Source organism: Sorex fumeus, unplaced genomic scaffold (assembly GCF_029834395.1).
Source record: "Sorex fumeus unplaced genomic scaffold, SorFum_2.1 ptg000169l, whole genome shotgun sequence".
Lineage (NCBI taxonomy): Eukaryota > Metazoa > Chordata > Mammalia > Eulipotyphla > Soricidae > Sorex > Sorex fumeus.
The window spans coordinates 1,743,504-1,771,446 of record NW_026606226.1 but is presented as its reverse complement, the minus strand read 5'-3'; the positions used below and the strand labels follow the sequence as shown (position 1 = coordinate 1,771,446).

At 63.6% G+C, this 27,943-nt stretch overlaps 1 protein-coding gene across 1 annotated transcript in view; it reads left to right on the top strand.

Moving 5' to 3' along the window:
• Positions 1-27,705, top strand: part of CEP164 (centrosomal protein 164) — a 43,034-nt gene extending 15,329 nt beyond the window's left edge. The window contains exons 4-31 of the mRNA XM_056107538.1: positions 1,575-1,779; positions 7,557-7,712; positions 7,936-8,070; positions 8,215-8,292; positions 11,817-12,191; positions 13,608-13,685; positions 16,232-16,315; positions 17,278-17,433; positions 18,143-18,240; positions 18,330-18,455; positions 20,081-20,293; positions 21,110-21,241; positions 21,331-21,535; positions 21,935-22,012; positions 22,151-22,282; positions 22,394-22,516; positions 23,657-23,800; positions 23,882-23,965; positions 24,078-24,146; positions 24,239-24,414; positions 25,064-25,190; positions 25,283-25,341; positions 25,426-25,633; positions 25,882-25,993; positions 26,097-26,411; positions 26,837-26,903; positions 27,275-27,403; positions 27,579-27,705. Of these exons, the coding sequence (XP_055963513.1) occupies positions 1,575-1,779; positions 7,557-7,712; positions 7,936-8,070; positions 8,215-8,292; positions 11,817-12,191; positions 13,608-13,685; positions 16,232-16,315; positions 17,278-17,433; positions 18,143-18,240; positions 18,330-18,455; positions 20,081-20,293; positions 21,110-21,241; positions 21,331-21,535; positions 21,935-22,012; positions 22,151-22,282; positions 22,394-22,516; positions 23,657-23,800; positions 23,882-23,965; positions 24,078-24,146; positions 24,239-24,414; positions 25,064-25,190; positions 25,283-25,341; positions 25,426-25,633; positions 25,882-25,993; positions 26,097-26,411; positions 26,837-26,903; positions 27,275-27,403; positions 27,579-27,672 (3,958 nt within the window). The 3' untranslated portion in view covers positions 27,673-27,705. The remainder of the gene's footprint in view (positions 1-1,574; positions 1,780-7,556; positions 7,713-7,935; positions 8,071-8,214; positions 8,293-11,816; positions 12,192-13,607; positions 13,686-16,231; positions 16,316-17,277; positions 17,434-18,142; positions 18,241-18,329; positions 18,456-20,080; positions 20,294-21,109; positions 21,242-21,330; positions 21,536-21,934; positions 22,013-22,150; positions 22,283-22,393; positions 22,517-23,656; positions 23,801-23,881; positions 23,966-24,077; positions 24,147-24,238; positions 24,415-25,063; positions 25,191-25,282; positions 25,342-25,425; positions 25,634-25,881; positions 25,994-26,096; positions 26,412-26,836; positions 26,904-27,274; positions 27,404-27,578) is intronic.
• The last annotated feature ends 238 nt before the right edge of the window (positions 27,706-27,943 follow it).

Sequence of the window (27,943 nt, the reverse complement as noted above, 5' to 3'; positions counted from 1 at the left end):
CCGGGATCGATTCCCAGCATTTCATATGATCCCCTGAGCACCACCAGGAGTAACTCCTGAGTGAAGAGCCAGGAATAACCCCTGCTCATCGCCGGGTGTGACCCAAAAAAGTAAAAAAAGAAAAGCGAGCAGGGTATATGGCAGAATAGCCAAACTTCAGGGGCAAGAGCAGTTGTACAGTGGGTAGGGTGTTTGCCTTGCATGTGGCCGACCTGGGTTCAATCCCTGGCATCCCATATGGTCCCCCAAACACTGCCAGGAGTAATTCCTGAGTGCATGAGCCAGAAGTAACCCCGGGGCACTGCCAGGTGTGACCCAAAGAGCAAAAAAAAAAAAAAAAAAAAAAAAGCAGGCCAGAGAGCTAGTACTGGGGTAAGTCACGTGTCTTGCATGCAACCAGTCCTGGTTTGAATCTTGGCACTGCATCTGGTCCCCCAAGCACCACCCCGTGTGACCCCTGAGGACAGAATGAGTAGACCCTGAGCACTGCGGGGCGGCCCTTCACTCCTCAAAAAGAAGCCCAGAGTCTTTGTGTCTTGGGCCATTCCTGGAGGCACTCAGGGCTTATTCCTGGCTCTGCGCTCAGGGTTGCTACTGGTGGGGCTTGGGGGACCATACAGGGTGCTGGGGGTGGAGCCCGGGTTGGCGGGCAAGCTCCCTGCCCTCTGGGTGAGCTCTGCAGCCCCCAAGCCCAGGTTCCCACAGCTCACCTCCATCTCCTGCTGCTCACCCTGCCGGCTTGGACGGTGCTCTCGCTCCAGGTTAGAGGTTTCTGCAAGACCAGAGCTTCCACCAGGCCCCTGTCTCCCTCAGCCCCCCGATCGGTGTTTACCCTTGCGTTCATGTCCAAGCTATAGCATCGTGTCACTGAACCCGTGAGTGGGACCGCACAATCTGTTCTCTGTGGTTAGCAGTGAGTCCCCTGGAAGCCCAGTGATCTCCATCTTCCTGGGAGGAATCTTTTTTTTTTGTTTGGGTCACACCCAGCGATGCTCAGGGGTTACTCCTGGCTCTGTACTCAGGAATTATTCCTGGCAGTGCTCGGGGACCATATGGGATGCTGGGAATCGAACTCGGGTCAGCCGCGTGCAAGGCAAACGCCCTACCTGCTGTGCTATCACTCCAACCCCCCCCCCCACCCCCCGGGAGGAGTCTTTAGGAATCTTTAGGAATCACCTGCACCTGCAACCTGAGAAACCTCTTGGGTCTTTATTTACTAATTTATTTGCTTTTTGGGTCACACCCGTCGATGCAGAGGGGTTACTCCTGGCTCTGCACTCAGGAATTACTCCTGGCAGTGCTCGGGGGACCCTGTGGGTTGCTGGGAATCGAACCCGGGTCGGCCACATGCAAGGCAAATGTCCTACCTGCTATGCTGTTGCTCCAGCCCCGCCTCCTCGGTCTTGCCCGAGAGTGCCCTCAGTCCTGTGTGGACCCTCCTCACGCCTCTCCCGTCTCTTCTCTGGCTTCTCTCTCCCGCCTCCCTTTTCGCCCCTTCCTCTTCCTCCTCCCCCCACCCGATTTTCTGTCGGGGTTGTGGACAGGGACTAATGCCTGCCCTCCGCTCCTCCCAGCCAGGACATCACAGGTGACATTTACTACTTCAACTTCTCCAACGGGCAGTCCATGTGGGACCACCCATGTGATGAGCACTACCGGAGCCTGGTGGTCCAGGAGCGGGGCAAGCTGTCGGCACCCACCGCCACCAAGAAGAAAGACAAGAAAAAGAAAAAGGACAAGAAGGACAAGAAGGACAAAGAGGCCGCCAAGAGTGCCCTGGTGAGCCCCTGGATCACGGGGTCCCCTCAGGGGCCGGGGCTGAGCCCAGGGTGGGTGGGGGACACCCGCCGTGAATATGAGGCCTAAAGTACTTCCTGTGTTCTGGCTCGTTCAAGTGTTCCTGCCGTGTCTAGAAGTCATTTGCATGTCCTGGCAGGTCCCCCTGACCCCCGGGAAGTGCGTGGTCACGTGGGGTGGGCGAGATCTGCTGACAGGTGTGGTGATGCTCCCCTGGGCTCTCTCATCCCGAGAGCGGGGGCCCGTGAGTGGTGGGTGGAGGCTGGGGGGCGTCTCTGTCCCCCTGGCCTGGCTTTTCACTGGTCCCAGGGGCCTGGGTGTCAGGGGTTCCTCCAGGCTCTGCGCTCAGGGATCTCTCCTGGGGGTGCTTAGGGGACAATATGGGATGCTGGGATTGAACCAGTTGGCTGCGTGCCAGGCAGACGCTCTACCCGCCCCTGTCCCACTCGCGTAATCCTCTTGTTTCTCCAGCACCACAGTCCCCTGGCTGGTGGCGAGGCGTGTCCCGCCTCACCCCGAATTGTGTGTGTGTGTGTGTGTGTGTGTGTGTGTGTGTATGTGTGTGTGTGCGCGCTCGCATGCGTGCTGGGGAAGGGAGAGGGGGAAAGGTCTGAGCCCGGGTGCAGCCTGTGCCCAGGTGGCTCCTTTCACGCGTGGCCCAGCCTCTGGGCTGGCTGGTGGTGATGGCAAGAATAGAGTTGGGGTGCCGGGGGACGTTGGGGGCTCCGGGATAACCCTGTCTGAGGCCACAGGACCCAGGCGTAGGGGCACAGTGTGGGAGGCCACCAGCTATCCCTTGGGCCTCAGTCTGTCCCGAGAGAACTGGTGGGTGACCAGGGTAGGGTGCTGTGTGTTCCGGGGGCCACGCTCTCGCAGGCTGGCCAGCGGGCGGCTGACCGTTTCCAGGATGCCGTGTCTGCACATGGTCGTGGGGTGTCCTTGGGAGGAGCCCACGGGCTTCTTGCCTGGCCTCTGGAAGGTCCAGGCTGCATCTGTGACAGGAACTTAGGGAGGCGGTGGCTGGGGTGGAGTGGGGCGGGGGGACACGCCCCTTTGCCCATCAGCAGGCCCGGCAGTGCCGAGGTGGACCTGAGGGCGGGGCCTCCCCTTGCCCGCCATGTGCACGAGCAGCCCCCCGTCCCTGGGTTCCATGAAGCAGGCTTGGTAAACTCTCACCAAGGCCCCCCAGTTGAATGAGGGGTCCTGGGCCCAGAGTCCAGCACGCACAGCCTGTGGGAGCTTGATGCTGGGTCGCCCCGTGTGGGTTTGTGTTTCTTTTTTTTGCTTTTTGGGTCACACCCAGTGATGCACAGGGGTTACTCCTGGTTCAGACACTCAGGTATTACTCCTGGCGGTGCTCTGGGGACCATATGGGATGCTGGGAATCGAACCCGGGCTGGCCACATACAAGGCAAACACCCTACCCGCTGTGCTATCACTCCAGCCCTAATGGATTTGTGTTTCATCTCTGTTTTGGTTACCCATGCCTGGTGATGCTTGGGGGAGTCCGTGAGCTGCACTGGTCATGGTTGGGGGGACGGTGATGGTTGGGGGGACCGTGAGCTGCCCTTTGAGGCCCTCCCCCCCACCTTGGTCCCCTCCCTGCTTCTCCTTGGCTGGGCGGGTGGGTCTCCGCAGAACAGGATAACCCAGAAGCGCTCCGTCTCGGTTCTCTCTGCCCGTTTATCCGCCCCTCTAGGAAGCACAGCCTGACTCGGGGCCGCTGACACTCGCCTCCCTCCGTGGCCCGTCCCCTCTCCCTGCCACTGACAGCGAGGGCGCCCCGCAGAAAGGGAAGCCCCCGCAGCCCCTCCTGGGCACCCTGCCCGGCAGGCTGCAGCCCCTCGCCAGGGGCCACCAGGGCTTGGCCGGCCTGGGGAGAGCCGTGGGCAGGGCAGAAGCTGGGGAGCAGCCGCAGAAGTTCGTAGAGCAGCTCCTCCTGGGGTTCTCGGACCCCGAGATGGAAGAGATGGAGCTGGGGGGCAGGTCGCGGAAACCCCAGGTGCCGGGTGCCGGGCCCGGCCGGCCCCTCCCGAACGGACAGGGGAGCGCCGAGACCTGGAGCCCGGCCTCCGTCCCCAGCAAACCGCCCGGCGCCTCTGGGAGCGGCCTCCCGCCGAAGGGGGAGCCACGTAGCTGGGGCCTGGCCCGGCTCAGCGCCACCGGCCCCGAGGGTGACAAGGGCCAGAGCCCCGTCTCGGTGCCGCTGCCCGAGGAGGCACCCTCCCGCTCGCCCTGCTCCTCCGACTGCTCGCTGCCCACCCGGGAGAAGAAGCTGCCAGGCGGCGCCCCCGAAGACCTGAGGTGGCAGGTCCTGTGTGGGGGCGCTGGGCCCTGGGGGAGGAGGAAGACGGAGCCCTCAGGCCTGTGGGCAGGACAGGTGTCCAGGCTAGTCAACAGGGACCTCCTAGAGGGCTGCACGCAGGCCGGACCCCTTCTGCGGGGGGGCCCCGGGGTCTCAGCCTTGCCCCCCGGAATTTCTCTAATGTCACCTGCCACCTTGGCCTTCGAACCAGCTCTCCTTGCCTCCTTTGGGGGTGCTCCAGGGTCAGCACCTAGCCAGAGGAGACCAGGGTCCCAGGGGCTCTCCAAAGGAGACGGGAGGCCTCGTCTGTTGGGGCCCTACTCGGACAATAGCAACAGCGGCAGCAACAGCCGGGCCTCTGGCCTGGGCGAGGTGAGCGGTGGACCCTGGACAGTGGTGCTGGCGTGGCCCCGGGCAGGGTCCCCTTCCAGCTGCGCCTGGCGCCCGGCCTGTCGCCCCCGCAGAGCTCGGCCGACGAGCAATCAGAGAGCGAGGACTATTCCGAGGACCAGAGGTTCTACCGGCAAATCCTGCAGATGGTCAAGATGTCCCGGCACCTGGAGGGCGCGCAGGAGCCGCCGTGCCGGGACCTGGCCAGCATGGTCAGCTGCCTGGCGGCCCAGTCGCCGCACACCTGGAGTGAGGGCGAGCGCGAGGCCCTGCTGGCCGTGGACGGGGATGTGCCTGGTCTTCCCTGGGGGCCGGAGCTGCCGCAGCCCGCCCGTGTCCAGCCGAGTCGCGGCATGCTTGGGCAGGGGCTGGCTGAGCCGGGTGCCGGCCGAGGGCTTGTCCTAGCACCAGGCGGGCAGCAGCCGTGCGACCAGGTAGGCCACTCCCCTGCATGGCGGCCACACTGCCCCGGTCTGCCCACTGTCTGCCCGCCCGCACACCAGAGGATGAAGTGGGTCGCTCTGTTCTGGTCTTTAGACATGAATTTACTCTGGGCCACCCCCACCCCCAGCTGGGATGCTTGAGTTAGATCGAGGCTCCTTTCGGGAAAGCACGGGGTGGCCCACGGGCTGTGAAGATGGGGTTGGGAGAGGCAGTGTCCAGGGAACTGTCCTGCAGTCATCGGGGGCCTCCGAGGTTCCTAACTGCGTCCCTCTGGGATCCGGCGAGGCAGAGGCCTGCTCTCTTTCTTCTTTTTTTTCCTTTTGCTTTTTTTTTTTTTTTTTTTGGTCACATCTGGCGATGCTCAGGGGTTACTCCTGGCTCTGCACTCAGGAATTACTCCTGGTGGTGCTTGAGGGACCATATCAGATGCCGGGGATCGAACCTGGGTTGACCGCGTGCAAGGCAAGCGCCCTACCCACTGTGCTATCACTCCAGCCCCAAGCCTGTTCTCTTTCACCCTGGGTCTGACTCTCTGCCAATCTCAGGCTGGTGTGGACTCCATGTGCCCCCCTGCTCCCCTGCAGGACCTGGCCCCCCACACTCCCCGTCACCTCGACCTTTCATCCTTTGGCAGACTCACACCTCGGCTCCACCTGGCAGCACGGGGCAGTGGGGACTTGGGGGCATCCTGGGGGTGCCTGCCCAGCTCAGTCTCCCCACAGCCGAGTCTTCCTCCCGTGGCCGTTGCCCACTGCTTCTCCACCAGCTCTGACTGCTGTGGTGGCCTGTGAATGCTGGTCAAGCTGTGGTTTCATCCCCAGCTTTTCTTTTCTTTTACTTTTGGGGTCCCACCCAGTGATGCTCAGGGGTTCCTCCTGGCTCTGACTCAGGAATTACTCCTGGGAGTGCTTGGGGGACCATATGGGATGCCGGGAATCAAACCCGGGTCGACCATGTGCAAGGCCAAGTGCCCTACCTGCTGTGCCATCTTTCTGGCCCTTGTCCCCAGCTTTTAATCGAACAGTGGCAGCAGGGTGGTCAGCCCCAGAGGATAGACATTACAGCGGCCCTAGTTAGCGAACGGCCAAGTGGGGAAGGCACAGTGGGACATGTGGGGGACCCCCGGAGACCTCTGCCTACCAAGCACAGATCATCCCCCCCAAAGTACATAGGCCGGGGAGCCTTGCTGGGTGTCACTGGTGTGGGGGCAGGCAGGAGGAGGTGGGGGTGTGCACCCCGTTTCCCAGAGCCTGTTCTGGCCACCTCTGCCCTTGCGGGGTGCCTGTCTGAGGGGCCGGTCCCTGCCGGCTGTGACCTTCGGGGCGCTGACCTCATGATCCCTGTTGGTTCCTGGGGGCTGGAGGTGGGGCTGAAATGAGGTGTCACATGTGAGGTGTCGCATGTGAGGTGTTTGCCGCGTGGGTGCCCACCAGCTTCTCTTGGCAGGACCAGGGGCACTCGGCTGAGTGTCCAGGGGGCCGAGCACCCACGCGCAGAAGCAACCCACAGTCTGGGCCCTGGGCTGTGGCCGGGGCCTGGGGGGCCCTTTGGAGGTCGTGAGAGATGCGAATTGGGCAGAGCCTGGTAAATCGTTCCCAGGGTGTTTGCCACTGGCCTGGGCAGTGTGGTGGGGCCCGATGGCCCCACGTGCTTCTGCCTGCTTTGCGCTCAGAGCTGCAGACCCAAGGCCACAAGTGCCCTGTTGGCCTCTTCCCCAGGGAGAGGCCCGGGCATTCTTCTGTGGCTTGTACATGCTTTTCCTTTTAACGCATCTACTGGAGGTCTCCCAAGAGGTGCCCGGGAGGCCCAGGACCCCCCAGCTGGGCAACTGCAGTGGGGCCCGAGGGTGCAGTCAGCCTGGGCCTGCGGTCCTGGGAGGTGGGTTCTCACCCACCCTGGCCATGCCAGGGGCCTTCAGGGCTACAGCCAGTGAAGAGTGTGTTATATATATATATATTTTTTTTTTTTTGAGGGGAGGCATCATATGGTTCTGGAGATCCAATGGGGGTCGGCCACATGCACGGCGGGCTCCTTACCTCCGTGCCATTTCTTTGGCCCCTCATCAATATATTTTTTTCATAACTGATGTTCATTGTGACTCGGGGGCCCTGCCTGGCAGTGCTGGGGGTGGGTAGGCAAAACCACTCCTGCTGTACTGTTTGGGGGGGGTCTCCTGGTGGTGCTCAGGGGGCGTGGGGTACCAGAGATGGGGCCTGGGGATCCCCCATGCAAAACTCTGCTCCAGCCTTTCTCGGCCCCCTGCCTGAGTCTGTCCCGGGCAGCATCTCACACCCGCGCTGTCAGGTTAGGTCGCGCCGCAGAGGCAGCAGTGAGGGGACCCGGTTCGTGCTCAGGCCCTTTTTTAGATCCCTCTGTTTGGGGCCTGACCCCAGAGCGGGCTTCTGGTAGCTGAGGGTTCCCTCCTGCTGGCGGAAGCGCAGCCCCCGGACAGCGGCAGGGGATGGGGGCAGAGAAGACCTCCCGCCCATCCTCTCTGGAGCGGAGGTGGGCTTCACTGGGGTGGGACTCAAAAGGTGTGTTTTTTGTCCCCATCTCCGACCCCCCCCCACTCAGCCCCCATGGGGCCTGGGGTGTGTAACATGATGTTTTCTGTCTCCAGGCCCCGGGAGCCCCCCTCGCCCCCACGCACGTCCCCCCGGGGGGCCTGGCCCCACTTCGAGGGCTGGTGGACGGCGCGCCTGCCGCGCTCGGACGGACACAGAGCCGGAGCCTGGGCAGCTCGGCCGAGTCGGGGCAGCTTGGAGACCTCCCGCTGGTGAGTCCTGCTCCCCGTGTCCCGTGCCCAGCTCTCATGGCTCTGCGGGCGAGGGGAGGGCACAGCCGGGCCCCCAAGCCCCTCGGTTAGTGGCGGGGCCCCTGCGGCCAGAGCTCTGAGCCATCAGACCCTGCCTAGGTCTGTGCGTGCGTGTCCCTGTCTCACAACTGGGCCGTGGCCGGGGTCTGCATGCACTGAGCCCACCCTGTCCTCTCTCCTGCAGCCGCCACAGACTCTCAAGACTCCAGCCGACCCCAAGGGGCTGCAGGGCTCCATCCATGAGGACAGGAACACCCTCGGCCTCCTGGGTCTGCGGGGGGAGGCCCCCCAGGAGGAAGCGGCGGACAGTGACCACCAGGTATGGGCCTCTGTGGGGAGCCCATGTGCCCTGCAGGTGGACCCTGAGCACCTCCCTTTGAGCCACGTTTTCTCCCTGTTTGGTATTGGCCCTTTGTGCATCGGGCCTTCCCTGGACCCTGCACTCACGCGTGCACGTTTGCAGAGTGTCTGCAGCTCCAGCGAGCTCTTGAAGGACCTGCACCTGGACGTTGGGGCGCTCACCGCGGCCTTTGCCTACGAGGTATGAGCCTTCTTCCCGCCCGCCTGCCCTGCCTCAGGATGGTGGGGACGTGTTTCTGCAGGGGGGTTGTTGGGTACTGGCGCTCCGGTTCCCGGGTCCTGCTCTGCGGTGGCGCTCACCCTGTGCTCTGCCAGGGCCACACTGTCTGGTGAGAGGGATGTGGGGCCAGGCATGGGGTGGAGGAGGGCGGGAGAGAGGGAGGGGGAGGGGGAGGGTGGGAGACGGAGGGGGGGAGACAGGGAGAGACAGGAAGTGGGAGAAAGGGAGAGGGATGGAGAAGGAGAGTGAGAAAGAGGAAGGGAAGGGGGAGGGGAGAGAAGAGCAGGGGGAGGGGGGAGAGGGAGAAGGAGGGAGGACTGAGCTGTCCGAGCCTGCCAGTCACTGGTGACTGGGGTGGGCCGTCATGTAGGAGAGCCAGGTGTGACAGGGCATAGCAAGGCCCTGGGAGCAGATCTGGGGGAGCGACTGTCTGGATTGACCAGAGTCTCCCAGAGTGGACAGGAATGACCCGGGGGGGGGCCGGTAGTAACCTCAGCTACAAGTTTGTTTACAGAAGGGAGATTTCCAGGGGTGCGCTGAGCGATTTTTTATTTATTTATTTTTTAAAGCAGGTGGTAGATTTTTTTTTCTTTTTGGGTCACACCTGGTGATGCTCAGGGGTTACTCCCGGCTCTGCAGTCAGGAATTACTCCTGGCGGTGCTTGGGGGACCATATGAGATGCTGGGAATCGAACCCGGGTTGGCCACGTGCAAGGCAAATGTCCTACCCGCTGTGCTATTGCTTAACCCCAGATTATTTTCTAAAACTTGGAGGTTTTGACTTGACTTAGAAGTTTAGGGACTGTGGGTGGAAGGGCTGTGGGTGGAAGGACTGTGGGGGTGGGGAGGGAGGACAAGGAGTGACGTGGACGTGTCTTTGGACACGGAGTCACCTGCACATGGTTCCAGATACAGTCACGTGGACATGGTTTTGGACATTGAGCGGTGAGGGCTAGATTGGCAGGCGGGCGTCCTGTGTGAGGCCCGAGTGCTGTTGGATGCAGAACGTGGCTGGAAGTGGCTTCCAGAATCTTTCCCCACCAGGCCTTGTTGCTTTTAGTACTGACTGAGACGGGGCTTGGTCCCAGGACCACACACCTGTGAGGCCAGAGCCAGCACAGAGCCTTCTCCTGGGCATGGTCTGTCCTTCCCGGCCCCCACCACATTCTCTCAAACAGCAGAAAGCAGCAGCCCCAGAACCACCGAACCCCAAACTGACCATGTAGGCACGAGACTAGAAACCCCAGATGTGCCTGGACCGGAATCTCCCCCTCTGCTGTGCTCACTGTCTGGTGCCTGATCTTTTTCTTTTTTTAAAAAAATATCTTATATGTTTTATTTATTTATTTTTTGCTTTTTGGGTCACACCCAGCGATGCTTTTTGGGTCACACCTGGCTCTGCACTCAGGAATTACCCCTGGCGCTGCTCAGGGGACCATATGGGATGCTGGGAATCGAACCTGGGTTGGCTGCGTGCAAGACAGACGCCCTACCCGCTGTGCTATCGCTCCAGCCCCTGGCGCCTGATTTTTCAATCTTCCCTCTCTCCCCACTTTGTGTTTGTTTGTTTTGCGGCCATAACCAGCTCAGGGTTTACCTCTCACAGTGCTCAGGGACCATTTGTGGTGCCAGGAATCAAACCCAGTTTGGCCACGTGTAAGGCAAGTGTTTGTCCTCTGTACAGTCTCTCTGGCCCCTGGTTTATTAATCTTTAGCAATTATCCTTTCTCTAAGAATTCCCGAGTACTCGTGCAAGCAATAAATCCTGAAGTCAACGTAGATTTTCTCAAGCCTTTAAATATTGATTGCAGACGTAATTAAACCTTTCACAAGCGTACTATATCAAGTTCTCTTAAATACTTTATGCACATTGAATGCGACAGATCCCTCACATTTTACCAGGATGTCACTTCACTCGGAAAAGGGCCTGTGGCATGGATTTTTGGGAAGGGGACCACCCTTAGTGGTGCTCAGGGCTCTCTTCTGGCTCTGTACCCAGGGATCTCTGGCAGGGCTCAAGGGACCATCTGGGGGACCAGGGATTGAAGCTAGGTCAGTCACGTGCAGGGCTTAGCTGTGGTACTATAGCTCCGGCCCCCGGGTTTAATCTCATGTCCTTATTTTCTTTTTTTGTTTTGGGGCCACTAACAGCAGTGCCCAGGGATCACTCCTGGCAGGGCTCAGGGAACCTTCTGGGTGCAAATCTAGGTGAAATGCCTGGTAAGGCAAGCGCCCTGCCTGCTGTACTATTGCTCCAGCCCCTCATGGCCTCACGTTTGCAAGGGAGACGATTCAGCCGCTAAGCCCTCCCCGGGACCCCCAGGTTCCCTCTTTAAAGTTCGGTTTTCCTCCCTTCGGAACTGTCCCAGTTTGGAGCTGTTCTGGTCGTGACCATCACTTCCTGCGTTTCCAATCGGTGTCCATCCTCTCTGTCCTGACTGTGGGCCTGGTGTGGGTCAGCTTTGAGACAGCTACTTCTGAGCGGGGTGCGGTCTCCTGGCCTGGCTGGGTGAAACAGAGGCACCCCAAGCCTATTTGGGTGCTGCTCTGTTTTCCAAGGAAAATTAATCCCTCAGCGTCACCCCCAGAAATTCCTTTTTTTTTTTTTAAACCACACCCAGAAGTGCTCAGTATTGGGACCAGCTTTATTCTCCCACCCCCTTTTGGGAGACTTCCAAGCTCGGCTCAGGGTGCTGAGAGCCCATTCCCGGTGACACTCTGCCAGCTGGGGCTGTAGTTTGGTGCTGGGGCCCGAGGATGCTGTCCTCCTCGGACCCGGCAGTGCCAGGGACCCCAGGGGCCACCCTGGCTGTTCTGGGGCCCCAGAGAACACTCAGCAGTGTTTGGACAGTCATGTGGTGTTGGGCATCCAACCGGGATCGCCTTGCCTGTGCCCCATTCCCTGTACTAGCTTCCCAGGCTCTGGGACCCACTTTTGTCCCCAAGGCGGGTATTGGGTGCTCTGGCTGGGCTGGGTTCACTCTGTCACTTTCCTGTGCAACCAGAAGGGGGCAGCAGACTGGCAGCTCTCCGCTCTCTCCGGGATGGGTGGGTACACACACACACACACACACACACACACACACACACACACACACACGTGTGCACACACATGCACACATGTATACACACATGCACACTCATACACACACATGCACACATATACACAGAACACCCAAGCTAGGAATGGTGGAACCTTCCGTCTGGGCTCTATCCACTGCCAGAGCCTGTGTCCTTTCCGTGTGACTGCGGTAGGCATTGGAGCGGGACCGTTTCTTCCTTGATGTGGGGTGTAGAGCCCCCTCGATGGCCGGCACAGGCGGGGGCTTTCCCCCCCAGCAATGTGGGGGTTCAGAGCCCGTCGCCAGGTGCTGGTGGTTTGCATGAGCCGCTGCGTTGGGGTGTCTGGTGCTGTGGGCACTGGGCAGGTGCTGTGGTCGGCCCCCCCAGCCCTTCCCCATGGGGCTGTGGCTTCCCCCCTGCAGGAGTCTCCGCCAACGAGCCAGCTCGAGAGGAGGGACCCGTCTCGGGGCTCCGAGGCCGCCGGCCCCCCTTCTGCTGGCAAGCTCTCTAGCCACGGGGCGGACAGCAGTCTGGGCAGCGGCAAAGGCAGCAGAGGTGGCCCGGGAAGAGAGGAGAGTGCCCACACCCCCGAGAAAGAGCGGTGTGAGAAGAATGAGCCCCACCCCCTCAGGAATCTGAAGAGTCCCCAGCCAGACCCCGGGGGCCCTCAGCCTGCCAAAGCCAGCACCAGAGAGATCCCAGAGGGCCCCCGGGATGTGGGGAAGGAAGGTTCCAGAAAGGAAGAGGAAGCAAAGGAGCCTTCCCGCCTGAGAGCGAGCTTGTCGGATGTAAGCGAGGTGAGGTGCTGCTCCCCACCCCTGCCTCACCCCTCATCTCCAGGCCTCCTGCAGGGGACTGTCCCCACATCCTCATCCTTGAAGCAGACGTAGTGTCATGCAGGCCTCCAGCCAGGTCCCTTCATGGGGACCCGTACGCCAGACCCCATGGCAGTAAGACACCGCCCGCAGTGAGGTGCCGCCTGCCCCCAGGCCGAGCAGGGGGGCTTTGTCAGAGGCCCGCTTGTTCTCTTGCACTTCCTTCCTCATGTGTGAGTGTGTGCATGTGTGTATATGTATGTGGGTGCATGTCTGTGATAGTGGGAGCTCATGTGTGTATGTGAGTGTCTGTGTGCTAGCCTGAGTGCACGTGTGGATGTGCGTTTGTGTGTGTGATGGTGTGAATGTGTGGATGCATGACAGTATGAGAGCATACGTGAGTGTGTGTCTTTGTGCCTAGGACAGCATGGGAATGTGTGTGAGTGTATGAGTTTTTGTGTGAGGGCACGTGTGTGCATGTGTGATAGAGTGATTGCTGTGTGTGAGTATGTGCTTGAGTGTATCTGTGTATGTGAGTGCGTGTGTGTGATAGTGTGATTGCATGTGTTATTTGCTTGGGTGTGTGAGTGTGTATGTGAGTGCATGTGTGAGTAAAGGCATGTGAATGAGTGATCATATGGATGTGAGCATGAGTAAGTGCTTGTGTGTGTATGAGCATGTATGCACATGGGTTTGTGCGAGCATGTGTGCACATAAGAGTGTGTATGACTGAGGAAAAGTGTGGGAGTGCATGTGGGAGTGCATGCATGAGCATGCGTGTGTATGTGTGCACATGAATGCATGTGTGTGAGTGCACATGATTGAATGAACATGAGTAAGTTTGTGTGAATGCATAGTATGTGCGTGAGTACCCTTGAGTAAATGTGCATGAGTGTGTAGGTGTATAGGTGAGTGAATGCATGAGTGTGTGTGTGTGTGTGTGTGTGTGCGTGTGCGAACGGGTGAGTGAATGTGTGTATGCGTACAGGTGAGTGAATGAATGTGTGTGTGTGTGTGTGTGTGCGCGCCCGCGGGTGAGTGTGTTGCTCCCCTGGGCGCTCCCTGTCCTCAGAGGACGCTGGCCAGTGTGAGTAGTCGGGGAGTGTGAGGGCCAAGGGCCAGGGGCTGCCTCCCTTGCTCAGCTCTCAGGGGACCCCCCCCCCCAAGGATGCCCGCAGTTCTCTGAGCCCACCCAGGACAGGACCTTGCTTTGGCAAGACTAGGCTGATGACATGATGAATGGAGGCGGGTGCCCGGAGGGGATCCCTTGTCTTCTGACTCAGCGTGGTTGGGGGTCTCCATGCCTCTCCCTTTTCCTGAAGAGGTGGAATCTGGCTGGGGTGCACCCTTGTACCGGACCCTGGCGGGGGTCCCTCTGATGGCCGTGTCTCTCCCCAGGACTTGGACCTCAGCGAGCACGTGGAGAGGCTCCGGCTGTCGGGCGACTCCTCCGACTCCAAGTCCTTCCTGGGCCTGGTGAGTGCGGGGTGGGGACAGGCGCGGGCATGTGCGTGCGTGTGTGTCCTCTCCTTGGTGGCCCGTGGAGTGGGGCTTGCTCCCACCGTGGTGTGCCTCACCCTGCTGGCTCGGCCTGCCCGTGGGGCCCTGGTGGAGCTCTGCTCCCTCTTTCATTGCCGAGGGAAGAGCGAGGCTGAGGGCGCCACCGAGCAGGCCACAGGTGACCCAGGTCAGCAAAGGCAATACATCGCGGGTAGGGGAGAGTGGGCAGGTCACACTGCAGGGTTATAGGCAGCCCCTGGCCAGACCCAGCCAGGTTCTAGCACTTTCCACCTGGGAGCCTGTCGCCGTCTCTGTCCCACGGGACAGTACATGTGGCAACAGGGTGTGTGTCCATCAGACCCTGACCGTGAGCCCCAACTCCTGCCCAAGGTGGGGGCACACACACCTTTGGAGAGCTCAGGCCAGGACAAGAGGGGCAGCGGGACAAGGGGCTGGCACAGCACCCTGCCAAGGAGCTGAACGAGGATCCCAGGCCAGTAGCCACCTCCCAGACCCCACCCCCAGACTCCACCCCCAGACCCCACCCCCAGAACCACCGCCACACTCACCCCAGCACCACTCTGTATGACCCCCAAACGGTGAACAGTGAGAACGTCGAGAACGTCACCGGCAGGGCTGGGCCTGGGGCTCACAGCAGAGCACTTGCCCTGCATGTGTGTGCTCGGGTGTCACCGCTGGCACTGCCACCAAAGGGAAAGAAAATGTCACTGTTAGAGAAGTGTCAAGTGGACATCTGCTCTTATGACTCACACCTGGGGGAAACCGAACCTGTGAGAGCACAAGGCCATTGCCAAGGGTGCTAGCGAGAACTGCGTGACTATAGGAGGTGTATGTGTGTGTGTGAGTGTACGTGTGTGTATGTACACGTCCGCTGTGAGTGCTGTGTAAGTGTGCATGTACAAGTGTGTGCGAGAGTATGTGAGTGCATGCATGTGGGTGAGTTTGTGCTTGAGTATTTGTGTGAGTAGTGTATGTGTGTGGTGTGGAAGTGCATGTGCATTGAGGGTGATTGTGAGTATGCATGTGAGTGTAGGGGTGTGTGTTGCATGGGTGCTGGTGAGCGTATGCGAGTGCATGACTGCATGTGCATGTGAGTGTGGGTAGGTATGCATGAGTGTGCAAGCGAACAGTCAATGTGGAGTGTGCATGGGTGTGTGCATGCGTGCGGGCGTGTATGAGTGCGTTGGTGTGAGTGTGCAGAAGTATGAGCAAGTGTGTGCATGAATGTGAGCAAGTGAGTGTTCAGAGTGCATGTGTGTTGGGAGTATGTGAGCGTGTGTGCGTGCGGGAGCGTGCATGTGTGGGAGTGCGCCTGTGTGTGTGCGTGTGTGCAGGAGTGTGCGTGTGTGCAAGGAATGTATGTGTGTGCGGGAGTGTGTGTGAGAGTGTCTGTGGGGGGGTAGCATGTGTGTGTGTGAGAGTGTGTGGGGGAATATGTGTGTGGGAATGTGTGTGCAGGAGTCTGCATGTGTGTAGGTGCGTGTGGGAGTATGTGCGTGTGTGTGGGAATGTGCGTACGTGGGTGTATGGGGAGTGTGTGTGTGTGTGTGTGTGTGTGTGCAGGAGTGTGTGCTTGTGTGGCTGTGTCGTCGCCCAGCTGTGAGAGACCATGGCTGGGCTGGGTGGTCCCTGAGTTTTGACTCACACCGAGGCTGTCAAGACCGTGCCCCCTGACCTGCTGGTTGGGTGACCACTCCCGGTGCCCCTCCAGGCTGTCCTTACCACCCTGCTCCGTCTGTTTGGGGAAGGGCGGAGTGGGACTGCGTCGGGGGTTGGGGGCTGCGTGCTCTCGCCCCTCGTTAGCTGTGGGCTGAGGAGGCAGATGGAAGCTGCACTAAGTGAAGAAGAACCCCGGGCAAGGGAGGGAGGCCAAGAGTCAGTGCCAGCAGGACCGTTGATGGCTGGGCCTCGGGACGTCAAGAAAGAAACGCACCGTTGGTGGTATCGTTCTGGGGAGTGTGGGGGGCCAGGTCCGGCTCAGCGACGCCATCGTGGGGGTGCCCGAGGGGGTGCCCGTCGGGGTCCTGGGGCAGCCAGAGGCCAGCACTTGCTGTGCCTGTAGGCACCTCCCTGCTGCCCACTGCAGGCGCCTCCCTGCTGCCCACTGGCCAAGGCTGGGGCCTGGACCCTAGCGCAGGGTGCCCCTGACCTCCCAGCCCGTTGCCACACCTGCCTGTCCCCGTGGGAGGGGCGCAGGGCCTCCCGCTCCCAGGTGTCGCTGCCTGTGCTGCTGTAGAGACGCTGGAGCTCTCTGGAAACCCACTTCTCCCTGCTCAGGCGGGACCCTGGGCAGTCTGGTCACGGTGCGGCTCCGTGCCCTTCCGGAAGTCTGGAGTCCAGGGGGAGTGGGAGAGATCCTTGTGGGCAGTGAGACCTTGACCCCACCTGCACCTGACCTTGACCCCAGTCTCTGGTGACCCCCTGACCTGGTGGCCCCCCTCCCCTGCCGTGTGACTGTGCCCCCATACCTGACCTGTCCACCCCATCTGCCTTGTCTCCAGGACTTGGGCTTCCGCAGCCGGATCTCAGAACACCTGCTGGACGTCAACGAGCTTTCCCCGGTGCTGAATGGAGGCGGCTGGGAGGTGGGTCTGGATGGTGGGGTCTGGGTACTGTGCCAGCCCCTCTGTGTGCGACAGAGGCGGCGACAGGCTCCATGGTAGAAAGGGCTAGAACCTGGCTGGGTCCAGCCAGGCGGTGCCTATACCCTGCAGGACGGCTGATCCACCCACTCACTCCTGCCCGCCGTGTCTTGCCTCTGCTGACCTGGGCCGCCTGTGGCCTGCTGTCCACATGGACAGTCCAGTCCTTATCGGGGTGTGGGGTCAGCTCCACTGCTGAGCTGGGGAGAGGAGAAGCCCCTCCTGAAGGGGTGGGGGGTGTCGCTTCCCTGAAAAGGCCCCAGGACTCTTCAGCCTGTGCTGGGGCCTCAGTGGCCCTGTTTGCTGTTCAGCCCCACGTGGCTTCAGCTGCCTGAGGGTCCCGTCTGCTGGGATGTCATCTTGGCACTGTGTCTGTCTTTGTCACCGGCCTGTGTGCGGGGAGGGGGAGGAGGTAGGGGAGGGGGGGAGGTAGGCAGTGCCTCCCAAGCAGTGCTCGGGGCCACTTCTGGTGGTGCTCGGCCTAACCCCACAGGCTTGGATGGCTCCGTCCTCAGGCCCTGAGGGGCTGGGGGCTCCCTAGGGCAGTTGTGTGGCTCTAGGGGTCAAACTGGGGCCTGAGCCGCAGGCCTTCCCCTCCTCCCGCCTCTGTCCTTTGCTCCTGGCCTGGAGGCTGCGGGTCCCGGGGACAAGGGCTCCATGAACGTCTGGGGGGGGGGGCGGGGCAGGAGCGGGGTTTCTGCCTGACTTCCCCCGGCCCCGGGCTCCTGGCTCCATGCAGTGACCATGTGAGACTGACCCTGGGACCTGGGGGCGTTACTGTCCTGCTGCTAACCCTGGCCCCGTGCAGCTCCTGAGCACCGCAGGAGCCTGGGAGCAGTAGGGGATTTGCGAGTCTCCAGTAAAGACACTCCCTGGGCCATCCTTTCCGGGCATTTCACCTCCAGGCCCAGAGGGTGGGAAGAGGAGACAAGGACAGCGGCCAGTCCGGCTGGGAGGAGTGGCAGAGCCAGCCAACCGGAGGCTCTGAGAGGTATGAGGGGGCGTGGCCGTGCTGGTGCTGTGGGCGGGGCCGTGCTGGTGCTGTGGGCGTGGCCGTGCTGGTGCTGTGGGCGGGGCCGTGCTGGTGCTGTGGGCGTGGCCGTGCCTGTGGCTAGGGGCGTGGCTCCTTGCCGTAGACTTGAGCTTGGACTTGGCTCATGGGTGGACGTGGCAGAGGGCCTGGCTCCGTGTGTGGCTGACGGGCTGGCTTGGCCGGGTCTGCGTGTCCTTCTGTCGCTGCACATGTGTGCATGCATCTGTACACACATGTGCTGACCGGGGCTTAGGTCCCGCGGGAGCGATTGCTGGGGCTCGGCATAGCCGTGTGTGTGTGCCTGGTCCTGGCCCCCGTGGCTGGACTCGCCTGAGGGAAGGGTGCTGCACCCCCGCCAGAGGCCCCGTCGTGTGAGGCGTGCTGTGTGCGCGTGTGGGGGCCTGGGGGGTTGCTCAAGTGCACGTGAGTGCCTGCATTTGCGCACGTGTGTAAGTGCACTGTGCACACACGTGTGTATGCATGTGTACATGTGTGCATGTGCATGAACATCATACCTGCGTGAGCGTGTGTGCTTAGGTACATGTATGTACACACATGTGTGTGTATGTGCGTGTGCGTGTGCCCGCCTCCCAGCTCCACTGTCTGAGCTGGGGAGAGGAGAAGCCCCCTTCGGAAGGGGCAGGGTCGTCGTCCTCCCTTGAAAAGCCTCCCAGAAGCCTGTGCTGCTTCTGCAGTCTGGCCCCAGTGTGCCTCAGTTTCTCCGTTTCCGGTTGCAGCCCTGCGTGGTCCTGAGTGTGCACCCCATGCCCTGCTCTCAGGTGCTGCCAGGCTTGGGTGCTGAGACCTGGCTGTGCCTGGCTGTGGCTTGGGGCAGGTGTCCAGTTCCCGAGGCTCTTTCCGACTCCCCCCCTCCCCCGCCCCCCCCACCCCCATCGCGGGGCTGACGGGCTGCTCTGGTCCTAGGTCAGAGTCTCGGCTGCTGAGTCCCCTCCGCCGCCCGGGCCCCAAGGAAGGGTCGCTGGAGCAGGAGGAGGCCGGGGGTCCCCAGGACGACGCAGGCAGCCCCCTCCTCCAGGCCTCCCTGCAGAGGTGCGGTGGGAGGGGGAGCTGGAGGCGGGGGTGGGGGTCTGCGTGCAGCCGCTGGCATGCTGGGGATACGGACAGGCTTGCGGCCTCAGCAGCAGCCACCACGGTTTCCACGCGCCCCCCACAGTCCCGCTGCTGGGGCCGGGGACCAAGGGACCCCGCCATGTTCCAGATCCGGGGGCCGTAGAACCTCAAGCATGGGGACACCCCTCTTCAGGCCTGCTCGCCCCGGCACCCCCTGGGGTGCAGATGTATGTGTGGGGGGGAGGCGGGGGGTCCCCCTTGGGTGCTTGTGGTTCCTCCCCCACCGGGTACTTGAGGGGAGCTGGGCCCACTGTAGGTGAAGCTCACAGCTGGGGGGTCAGTGGGGCCCCTACCTGGCCCCCGTCACACTCCGACCCCAGGGAGCCCCTCACCTTCCCACTGGCCTTACCACCACAGCTTCCTCCTTGTTCTGAAGGGAGGAAGAGACCCCCAGCCCACCGGGCACCCCGACACGGGGCCAGGAGCAGCAAGGGCAGGTGGAGAAGCCCGAGAGGGGGCCAGCCCGCCCCAGCCTCCCAGCGTCACTCGAGGCGTAAGCGCCAGTTGCCGTGTTCTGTCCCGGGGGGTAGGGCCCGTCCTGGGGGCTCCCTGAGTGCCCAGCAGCCTGGAGAGCCCCAGGAAGCGAGACCCTGAGGCCGGGCTCGGGGCCGGGACCCAGGGGAGTGAGGGGCCCCATCTTCCCCTTTCATCTTGTGTGGTCCTGGGGGAGGGCTCGGGGCCTCCTCTGAGGCGGAGGTTGTGCTGCTGAGTGTCAGCCCTGGGCCTGCTTTCTCTTTACGGCCACACCTGCATGTGCTCGGGCATCACTTCCGGTGGGGCTCTGGGCACCATATGGAGTGCTGGGAACCGAACCCGGGTTGGCCGTGTGCAAGGCAAGCGCCCTACCCGTTGTACTGTCTCTCTAGCCTCTGGATCCTCTTATAACATTTTTTTTTTCTTTTTGGGTCACACCCGGCAATGCTCAGGGGTTACTCCTGGCTCTGCACTCAGGAATCACTCCTGGCAATGCTGGGGGGACCATATGGGATGCCGGGAATCGAACCCTGGTCGCGTGTAAGGCAAATGCCCTACCCGCTGTGCTATCGCTCCAGCCCCCAAACACTTTTCTTTTTGGCTCTCTTGTCCCAGCTGTTTTTGGTCTCTTCTGGCTGGATGACTCAGAGCTCGGGCTCATTGGTGTTGGGGGCGGGTGTGGGCAGTGCCAGGGCTCGGACTGAGGCCTGACCACACAAGGACTGTGCCCGGCCTGGCTCCCTCTTTCCCCGACCGCGTCTCAGGTGCACCGAGCAGTAGACAAGTCAGGGCGGTGCAGGCGGGAGCATTATCGTAGCCCTGGGCAGTGCTCCCGCCCCAAATGCCCGTGCTCGTCCAGTTGGGGGGGCGGGGGGTCCGGGCGGCTTCGGGGGCATGCAGTGTCGGCCTGACTGTGTTGGCTCCAAGCCGGAGAAGCCAGAAAGCTCAGCGGGTAGCGCTCCAGCCAAGCACGGCCCGACCCTGAGCTCGATCCCAAGACCCCCACCCTGCCTCCGCCCCGGGTTATAACTCGGGTGTGGTCCCGGTGCATTGTGGACCCTCTCCTGCAGGCAGCCCACGGCGCTGCCGGTGGCGCCCCTACAGCAGCCCCCAGAGGCCACGCCCCCGGCCCCCGAGGCGGCGGGGCTGCAGGCACTCGCGCAGGAGGAGCAGCGGCTGCTGGGGCTCCAGCGCGGGAAGCTGCAGCAGCTGCGAGAGAAGCTGCGGCAGGAGGAGGAGGAGGAGAGGCGGCAGCTGCGGCAGCAGCAGGAGAAGTCGCTCAGGTGCGCCCCCGTGTGGCCAGGCCGGGGCTGCAGGGCCCAGGGGTGTGCGGGAGAAACGGCTGGCTCAGGGGCCCCGTCTACACAGCACTTGATCCCCGATGCCCTTCTCGTCTTTTATTTTTGGTGGGGACTATGCGGGACCGGGAATCGAAGCCTGGGCTCCCACATGCAGAGCCTGTGCTGAGCCCTGGGCACCCCGGCCCTGGCGCCTGTTTCTCATGTCCCGGGAGTGAGGGTCTGTGAGACAGGTTGGGGGGGGGATTTGGGGGATTGAGGGGGGTGGGCGATGCAGACCACCCTGTGCACAGTGCCCCTGGCCCCCGGACGAGAAGTTTCCATCTCGGCTCCTGCCCTCAAGTGCTGCTCGGCTCTTGGGCTGGGCCTGTGTCCGTGAGTGTCCGCAGAGGCATCCACTTAGAGGTTGGTTGATCAGAGAAGGCCCAGGGCTGGCGGGGCCGCTCCCCAGGCCTGTGGAAAAGCGGGGTCTGGTGGGCCTGCGGGTCTACATATGCCGGGGAGGGGAGCAGGAAGGCTCAGGGGTTAGTGCAGAGCCGGGACTCCTGCTGGGAGGGAGCTGGGGATCACGTGGCCAGGGTCCATCGGTTGGGGAAGGGAGCAACTGGGCCAGGACGTGGCTGAGTCGGGGGGCCGAGGGTGGGGACAGGCTGTGCTTGGGGGGGTTCTGGGGTCCAGTGGCCTGGCCTCTGTTTCCTGGGGCCTAGGGCAGGTAGCGTGAGTGGCCCCGGCCAGGGGCAGCCTCGAGTGAGGGTTGTGCAGAGAGAGTTGCGGGGGTCCCCAGGAACCTTGTGTCCGCAGCTCCCTGAAGGAGCAGCTGCAGCGAGCGGCCCGGGAGGAGGAGGAGCGGCTGCGGGAGGAGGAAGGCCAGAGGCTGGCGCAGCTGCGGGCCCAGGTCCAGTCCAGCACGGCCGCGGACGAGAGGCAGCTCAGGTGCGAGTGTGCATGTGTGCATGCGGGTCGCGGCCCGGCCGCCCGGCTCCCCCTGCACCCAGCCCAGCCCCACCTTCCGTGTACCCCAGAGCCCAGCAGGAGGCGGCCCTGCAGCAGCTGCGGGAGGAGCTGGAGGCCCAGCGGGCCCGCCTGGAGCAGGGGCACCGGCAGGCGCTGGAGCAGCTGCAGGAGGAGCTGGAGGCGGCGGCGCGGCGCCAACGGGCCTCCCTGAGCGCCGAGAAGGAGCAGGCGCTGGGGCAGCTCCGGGAGCGGCTGGAAGGGGAGCGGAGAGAAGTGAGTGGCGCGGGGGTCCCCGGGGGTCCTGAGACAGGGCACCCTGCGTTTCGGCCCCGGGACGGAAGTCAGGGGTCTCTCCTGGGTCCACTTCTGACGGCCTGTCCGTGATGTCCAGTGGGCTTCTTGGGTGAGGCTGATGGGGCTGATGATGCTCATAGTCTGGGAGGAGGAGTGGCCACCAGTGGTCCAGAGGTAGTGACCATCCCTCTCGTCGTCGTGGCCCTGCCCATAGGCAGGGGTGTCGCCTGGAGGGGGCGGGACGAGAGTCAGCATTCTCTTGGACCCTTTTCTGGGTCAGGGCTGAGCTGGCGGGGTGGGGTGGGGTCTTCCTGGCTCCCCCTTGCCCCAGGGCAAGACCCCACCCCCGACACACACAGGGCCCTTGTCCCTGGTCAGGCAGCCGCAGCCCTGGAGAAGGCGCACCAGGCCGAGCTGCAGCAGCTGGCTGGCTCCTGGGAGTCTGAGCACCAGCAGGTGAGCTGTCGGGGTCCCAGGCATGACGGGCAGCTGGCCGCCGCCCAACTCCAGCCCTGCCCCGTTTGCCTCCCACAGCGGGGTGGGCGCTGGGTCCTCAGAAGGGCCGGCTCTCTGCAGGTGTGGCCTCCTCCGCAGGTGGCCCCAGGCCTCCAGAAGCCTTTGGAGGAAATGGAGCCAGGACAGGGGGGCCCGTGGCAGGAGAGCCTGGGGTGCGCCGAGCTGCTGGCCCGGCAGAAGGCTCAGCACGCACGCGAGTATGAGCACGAGGTGAGCGCGGCTGCAGAGCTGGGCATTGGGGGGAGGGGGGCTGCCTGCCTGCACCCGTGTGTGGGTGACCCCTGTGCTTCTGTCCCCTCCCGCCTGCCACCCGCCCCACAGCTCAGCGCCCTCCTGCAAGAGAAGCGGCAGGAAGTGGAACGGGAGCACGAGCGGAGGATGGACCGGCTGAAGCAGGAACACCAGCGGGCGCTGGCTGACGCCAGAGAGCAGTACGAGGCACAGGTGAGCCGGTGGCCTGTCCCCACGGGGCCATGGACGCTGTCGGGGGCTGTATCCCTCAGCCTTGAGGAAGCATCTGCAGAGGAGCGGTTCCTTCTGTAGGGGGGCAGCACCCATCCCGGTGGGCACTTGAGTCCTGCGCTCACTGTGATGCAGGACCAGGGCTCCCTGCAGCCGCCGGGCCACCCAGAGAGCAGGACTCCAAGCCCCAGTTGACCGGCTGCGTGCTTCTGACTTTGGGGCTGCTCCCAGCTTGGTGCTCGGTGGGACCATGAGGTGACCGGGGTGGAGCCCGGCCGTCTGCGTGCAAAGCCTGGCTCTGTGCCACAGGGATTGGGGGCAACTCCGGGGTGCCAGGAAAGAGACTGGCAACAGCCGAACGAGATTGATTTATTTATTTTGCTTTTTGGGTCACACCCGGCGCTGCTCAGGGGTTACTCCTGGCTCAAGCACTACTCAGGAATTACTCCTGGTGGTTCTCGGGGGACCCTATGGGATGCCTGGGAATCAAACCCAGGTTGGCCGTGTGCAAGGCAAACTCCCTCCCCGCTGTGCTATGGCTCCAGCCCTCAGCATTTATTTATTTATTTTTATTTTTTTTCTTCTTGGGTCACACCCGGCGATGCACAAGGGTTACTCCTGACTCTGAACTCAGGAATTACCCCTGGTGGTGCTCAGGGGACCATATGGGATGCTGGGAATCGAACCCGGGTCGTCCATGTGCAAGGCAAATGCCCTACCCGCTGTGCAATTGCTCCAGCCCCTTGGCATTTATTTTTTGTGGTGCTGGGGATGGCAGCCAGGGCCTCCCCTCCATGCTTAGCCCTCTCCCCGGCCTCTCTCGGCGTGGACACCCTCTGCCCAGTCGCAGCTTGATGGGGAGGTCACGTGTTCCTGAGGCACCACACGGGGCTGGGGGTGGGGTGGGAAACAGTGGGGGTGGCACATGCCCAGGCCACTGCTCTGGCCCCCGGAAAACTCTCCCATTCCATGATGGAATGTTGTCTCTTCCCAAACCACAGGTGGCCTCGCGGGGGTGGGGGGAGCGTGGTGACTGTCTGTGGCCCGCTCTATGGGTGGATGGGGGGGACCACGTGATGGGGGGCAGTGGGAGTGCCTTCCTGCGAGCCGGCCTCCCTGCAGGAGAGGAAGCAGAGGACGGAGCTCCTGGGCCACCTCACGGGGGAGCTGGACCGGCTGCACCGCGCCCACGAGCGGGAGCTGGATCTGGTGCGGCGGGAGCAGGAGCGGCTGCTGGAGGACACGCGGCGCAGCTGCCGGGAGCAGGTGGGGGGCAAGAACGGGGCTGAGGAAGGGGCCGGGGGACGCCGCAACCCAGGCCCATACCCCACCTCCACGTCTGCGCAGGAAAGGAAGCTCAAGGACCTCGAGGCGGAGCTCGAGAGCAGGTCCAAGGACGTCAAGGCCAGGCTGGCCGAGCTGGACATCCAGGTGAGGGTGGGAGTGAGCGCACGCGCGAGATGGGGTGGGGGGGGTCTTTCTTGCCCCCAGGGCGGGATCGATTTCTCTCCTGTGGAGCCTCAGATCTGGGCCTGTCCCGCAGGAGGCAGCGGCCCGGAGAGAGAAGCAGCAGTTCCTGAGCGCGCAGAGGCAGGCAGCGCTGGAGAGTGAGGTGTGGCTGCCCCCCACCCCACCAGTGCGGCCCGAGGGTGGAGCCCCGCCGCGGGGGTGGCCCCGGCTCCAGGGCTCCTGTCCTCTCCCCAGGAAGCCCACTCGGCCCACCAGCGCCTGGACGAGGCCCGGACGGAGCACGCCCACCTGCTGGAGTCCAGCCGGCAGCTGCGCCGCACCCTCGAGGAGCTCCGCGCCTGCAAGTTCGAGCTGGAGACCCAGGTGGACCTGCTGCGGGGTCAGAGCCAGAGGCTGCAGAAGCAAGTCAGGTGCGTGCCCGGCCCGCTGCGCCCCCGCCGGACCCCGGGCGGGTGCGCGCCTGCATGGCCCCCTGTGCCCCCCTCCCCCCATTCCAGGCGGGTGTGCGCCTGCACGACCCGCTGTGCCCCCCACCCGCCATGCGCGCTTGCAATGCCTGCTGCGCTCCCGGACCCCAGGTGGATGCGCGCCTGCACGGCCCACTGCGTCCCACCAGACCCCAGGCGGGGTACGCACTTGCAGGGCCCGATGTGCCCCGCCACCCAGACCCCGGGTGGGCGCCTGCACGGCCCACTGCGCCCCCTGGAACCCCGGTGGGTGAACACCTGTACGACGGGCTGCGCCCCTGGACCCCAGGCAGGTGTGCGCCTGCAGTGCCAGATGCGCCCCCCCACCCCACCCCACCCCACCCCAGGCAGGTGCGCGCCTGCACTGACTGCTGCGCCCCCGGACCCCAGGCGAATGCGTGCCTGCATGGCCCGATGCGCACCCCACAGACCTCAGGCGGGTGGGCGCCTACACGGCCCACTGTGTCCCCCAGACTCCAGGCGGATGCGTGCCTGCATGGCCCGCTGCGCCCCGTCCCTGAGTTCACAACCGTGGAGGGCTGGAGGTCCCGGTCGACCCCGTGGGACCCCGCCGGCCGCCCTCTCCCCGCAGCGACCTGGAGGCCGAAGTGCAGAGGAAGCAGGCGGCCCTGACGGAGCAGGCCACCCAGGAGGGCACCCCCGCGGCCCACTTTGAGCCCAGCCTCCGCCTGGAGGACCTGCGGAATTCCCTGGGCTTGGTGAGTCCCTGCGCCCGGGCACCCATACGCTGGGCACACGCGGCGGCTGGCAGGGGCGCCCGGCTCAGCGTATCGCCCACTTGTGTCCCTAGAACCAGAGCAAAGACGGCGCCTCCGCTCCCGACGAGGAACCGGGTCGGTCCCTGAACAGGTGAGCCGCCCTGGGAAAAGGAGAGGGCGGAGGAAGGGCCGTCGGGGATCCGAGGCGGCCCCTGACAGCCAGCTGCCCCCGCAGCGCCCAGCACTACCTCTCAGCCGAGGGCGAGGCGCTTCGCAACGCCAGGGAGTTCCTGGTACGCCAGAAGCGCTCCATGCGGCGCCGCCAGTCGGCCCTGAGGGCCGCACACCAGCGCTGGTGCCACGAGCCGACGAGCGTGCAGGACGCGGCCACCCACCTGCCGGGCAGCAAGGCCACTGGGGACACGGACCAGGTGCTGAAGGAGGTGAGGCCCCGCTGTCGGAGTGTCTGTGTCTCTGCACCCCAGCGTCTGCGGGTGTCGACATCGGTCAGGGCAGAAGCTTCGAGGAGGATGGGCTGAGTGAGCCGGCGGCTGGTGTCCAGGTGGCGGTGGGGTCCGGGAGATGCCGGTCCTGGCTCACCCGCTGCCTCCCAGCATCCTGCCTGAGGATGGGAGGAGACTGGCCCCAGGGCAGTGGGCAGGAGGCAGAGGGAAAGGCCACTTCCTCCCAGCAGCCCTCCAGAGGCAGCCAGGGGGGGACCCCCACGAAGAAGTCAGTGACCTTCGACCTCAGCGACACCGATGACTCGAGCACCGACACTTCCGAGTCCTCACGGGCTCAGCGTGAGTGGGGGAAGGGGCCTGGTGTGTGTGTGGGGGGCGCAGTGGGGAAGCCCCCAGTCCTGAGCAGGCGGGGCTCTGAGCTCTGCGCACTCACCCCGCACAGCGCCCCCGTCCCAGCGGTCCCCCCACCACCGATACCAGTCCCTGCACAGCGACCTCCAGCGCGTCAGCAGGCAGCTCAGCGGCATGCTGGGTCTGCTGGCCAGCCCGGACCCGCGGCCGCCCCTGCCACTGCTCACGGCCTCGCCCCTGCAGCCCGGCACCCCCAGGGCTACCTACCCCGCCCCGCTGTCCACCTCCTCGTCCACAGCCTCCACCCTGGCCTCCCAGTGGGCCTGGGCCCCGGGCCCCCCTCTTGCCTCTGTGACGCAGACCGTGGACGATTTCCTGGTGGAGAAGTGGCGCAAATACTTCCCCAGTAAGTCCCCCCGGGGAGTGGGGGGGGGTCCCCACCGCCAGAGGGCCGGGTGGGGGAGGGTCCTGCGAGGGTCCCAGACTGAAGGGCCGCAGGCCCTGCAGGCCCTGGACAGTTCTGACGTTACCCCGAGGGGGCGGCACTCGCCTGGGCCTGGAGTAGGTTTGCTGGCACCCCTGGGCTGGAGTACCCCGGCCTTCAGCGCCCTTGCCTGAAGCACCGCTACCCCCAAGTTCCCTGCCCCCAGCATCCCCTACTGCAGAGGGGCGGGAAAGGCAGGCAGTTCCCGGCCTACCTGCGGCGAGCCCAAGGGAAGGCGGGTCGGAGTTAGGGAAGGTCCTGCCCTGCTCCTGCCATCGGTCACCCCCTGCTGAGACCCCGAGCTGGGGGACCCACGCTGCCCTTCCCAGCTCTCTCCCTCTCTGCAGCTGGGGTCCCGTTCTTCAACTGCGGCTCCCCTCCGCTGAGCAACCGGCTGGGTTACGTGTCTGCCAGGTAAGCTTGTGCGGGCACGCGGGTACCCACTGCCTACGGCTGGGGTGCCCAGCCTGGAGAAAATCTGGCCGTGGGGTCCCCGGTGGGCAGGGCTTAGGGGCCCCCCAAGAAGCCTGTTTGCTTCCCACACTCCTGGTGCCCCCTGTCCACAGAGCATCTGGAGTGAGGCTGGGGTGGAGGTGGGGGTCACAGGAGCCCCTGACTGGTTTCCTGCAGTGGGCGGAGGTTTCAGGGGGTGAGCCCATTCCTGCTGGGAGCTTGCTGGCAGGATCAGGGGTGGAGCTCTGAGTAGCGGGAGACCCAGAGGGGGGCAGCAGGGTGTGCGGACTGGGGCCACAGCCCTGTTCCCTTCATCTCCCCCCCACCCCCAGCGAGCAGCTCCGCCTCCTGCAGCGACCCCACTCCCAAGTGCCCCCTGGGGTGGGCGGCAGCAGCAGCTTCGAGAGCTTGCTGGAGGCTAACCGGAAGTGGCTGCGGAGGTACAGGAATGACCCCAAGTCGTATCCTCCTGCGTCCGGCCCTGCTCCCTCAAGGGGGGGTGGTAAGAGGGAGGTACAGGGGGGAGGGGGAGGCCCCAGCCCCCCTGTTCCTGCTCCCTGCAGCTGCGGCCGTGCTGGGGGGTCCTGGGGGACGGAGGAGCTTCCCATGACCCGCTCTCCTTGACCTGACGTCCAGGCAGCTCTTCTCCATGCCCAAGCCCCCGGGCTCCGCGAGCCTCCTGCAGCTGGGCCTGGACCCGCAGAACAGACTGAACGTGCATTATTTCTGAGGCCCGGGGCCCGGCTCTCTCCTCCCTGGCTGGACAGGAGGCGCTGCTCTCTCTGGTGGCCACAGGACCTGGCTATCCTGGGTCTCAGTGCAGACACGGGGCGCCTGCAGGGGGAAGGGGTGGCATCAGCCGGTGGGGGGCGGGGATGCCCCTCCTGAAGATGCCGGGTCCCGACTCCAGTCCACGCAGGGCCCAGGCTCTCCTCACCGATACCTCAGCCTCGCAGGGAGTGAGGCCACGACCTTTTCTGTCCCACAACCCCCTGCCTTCT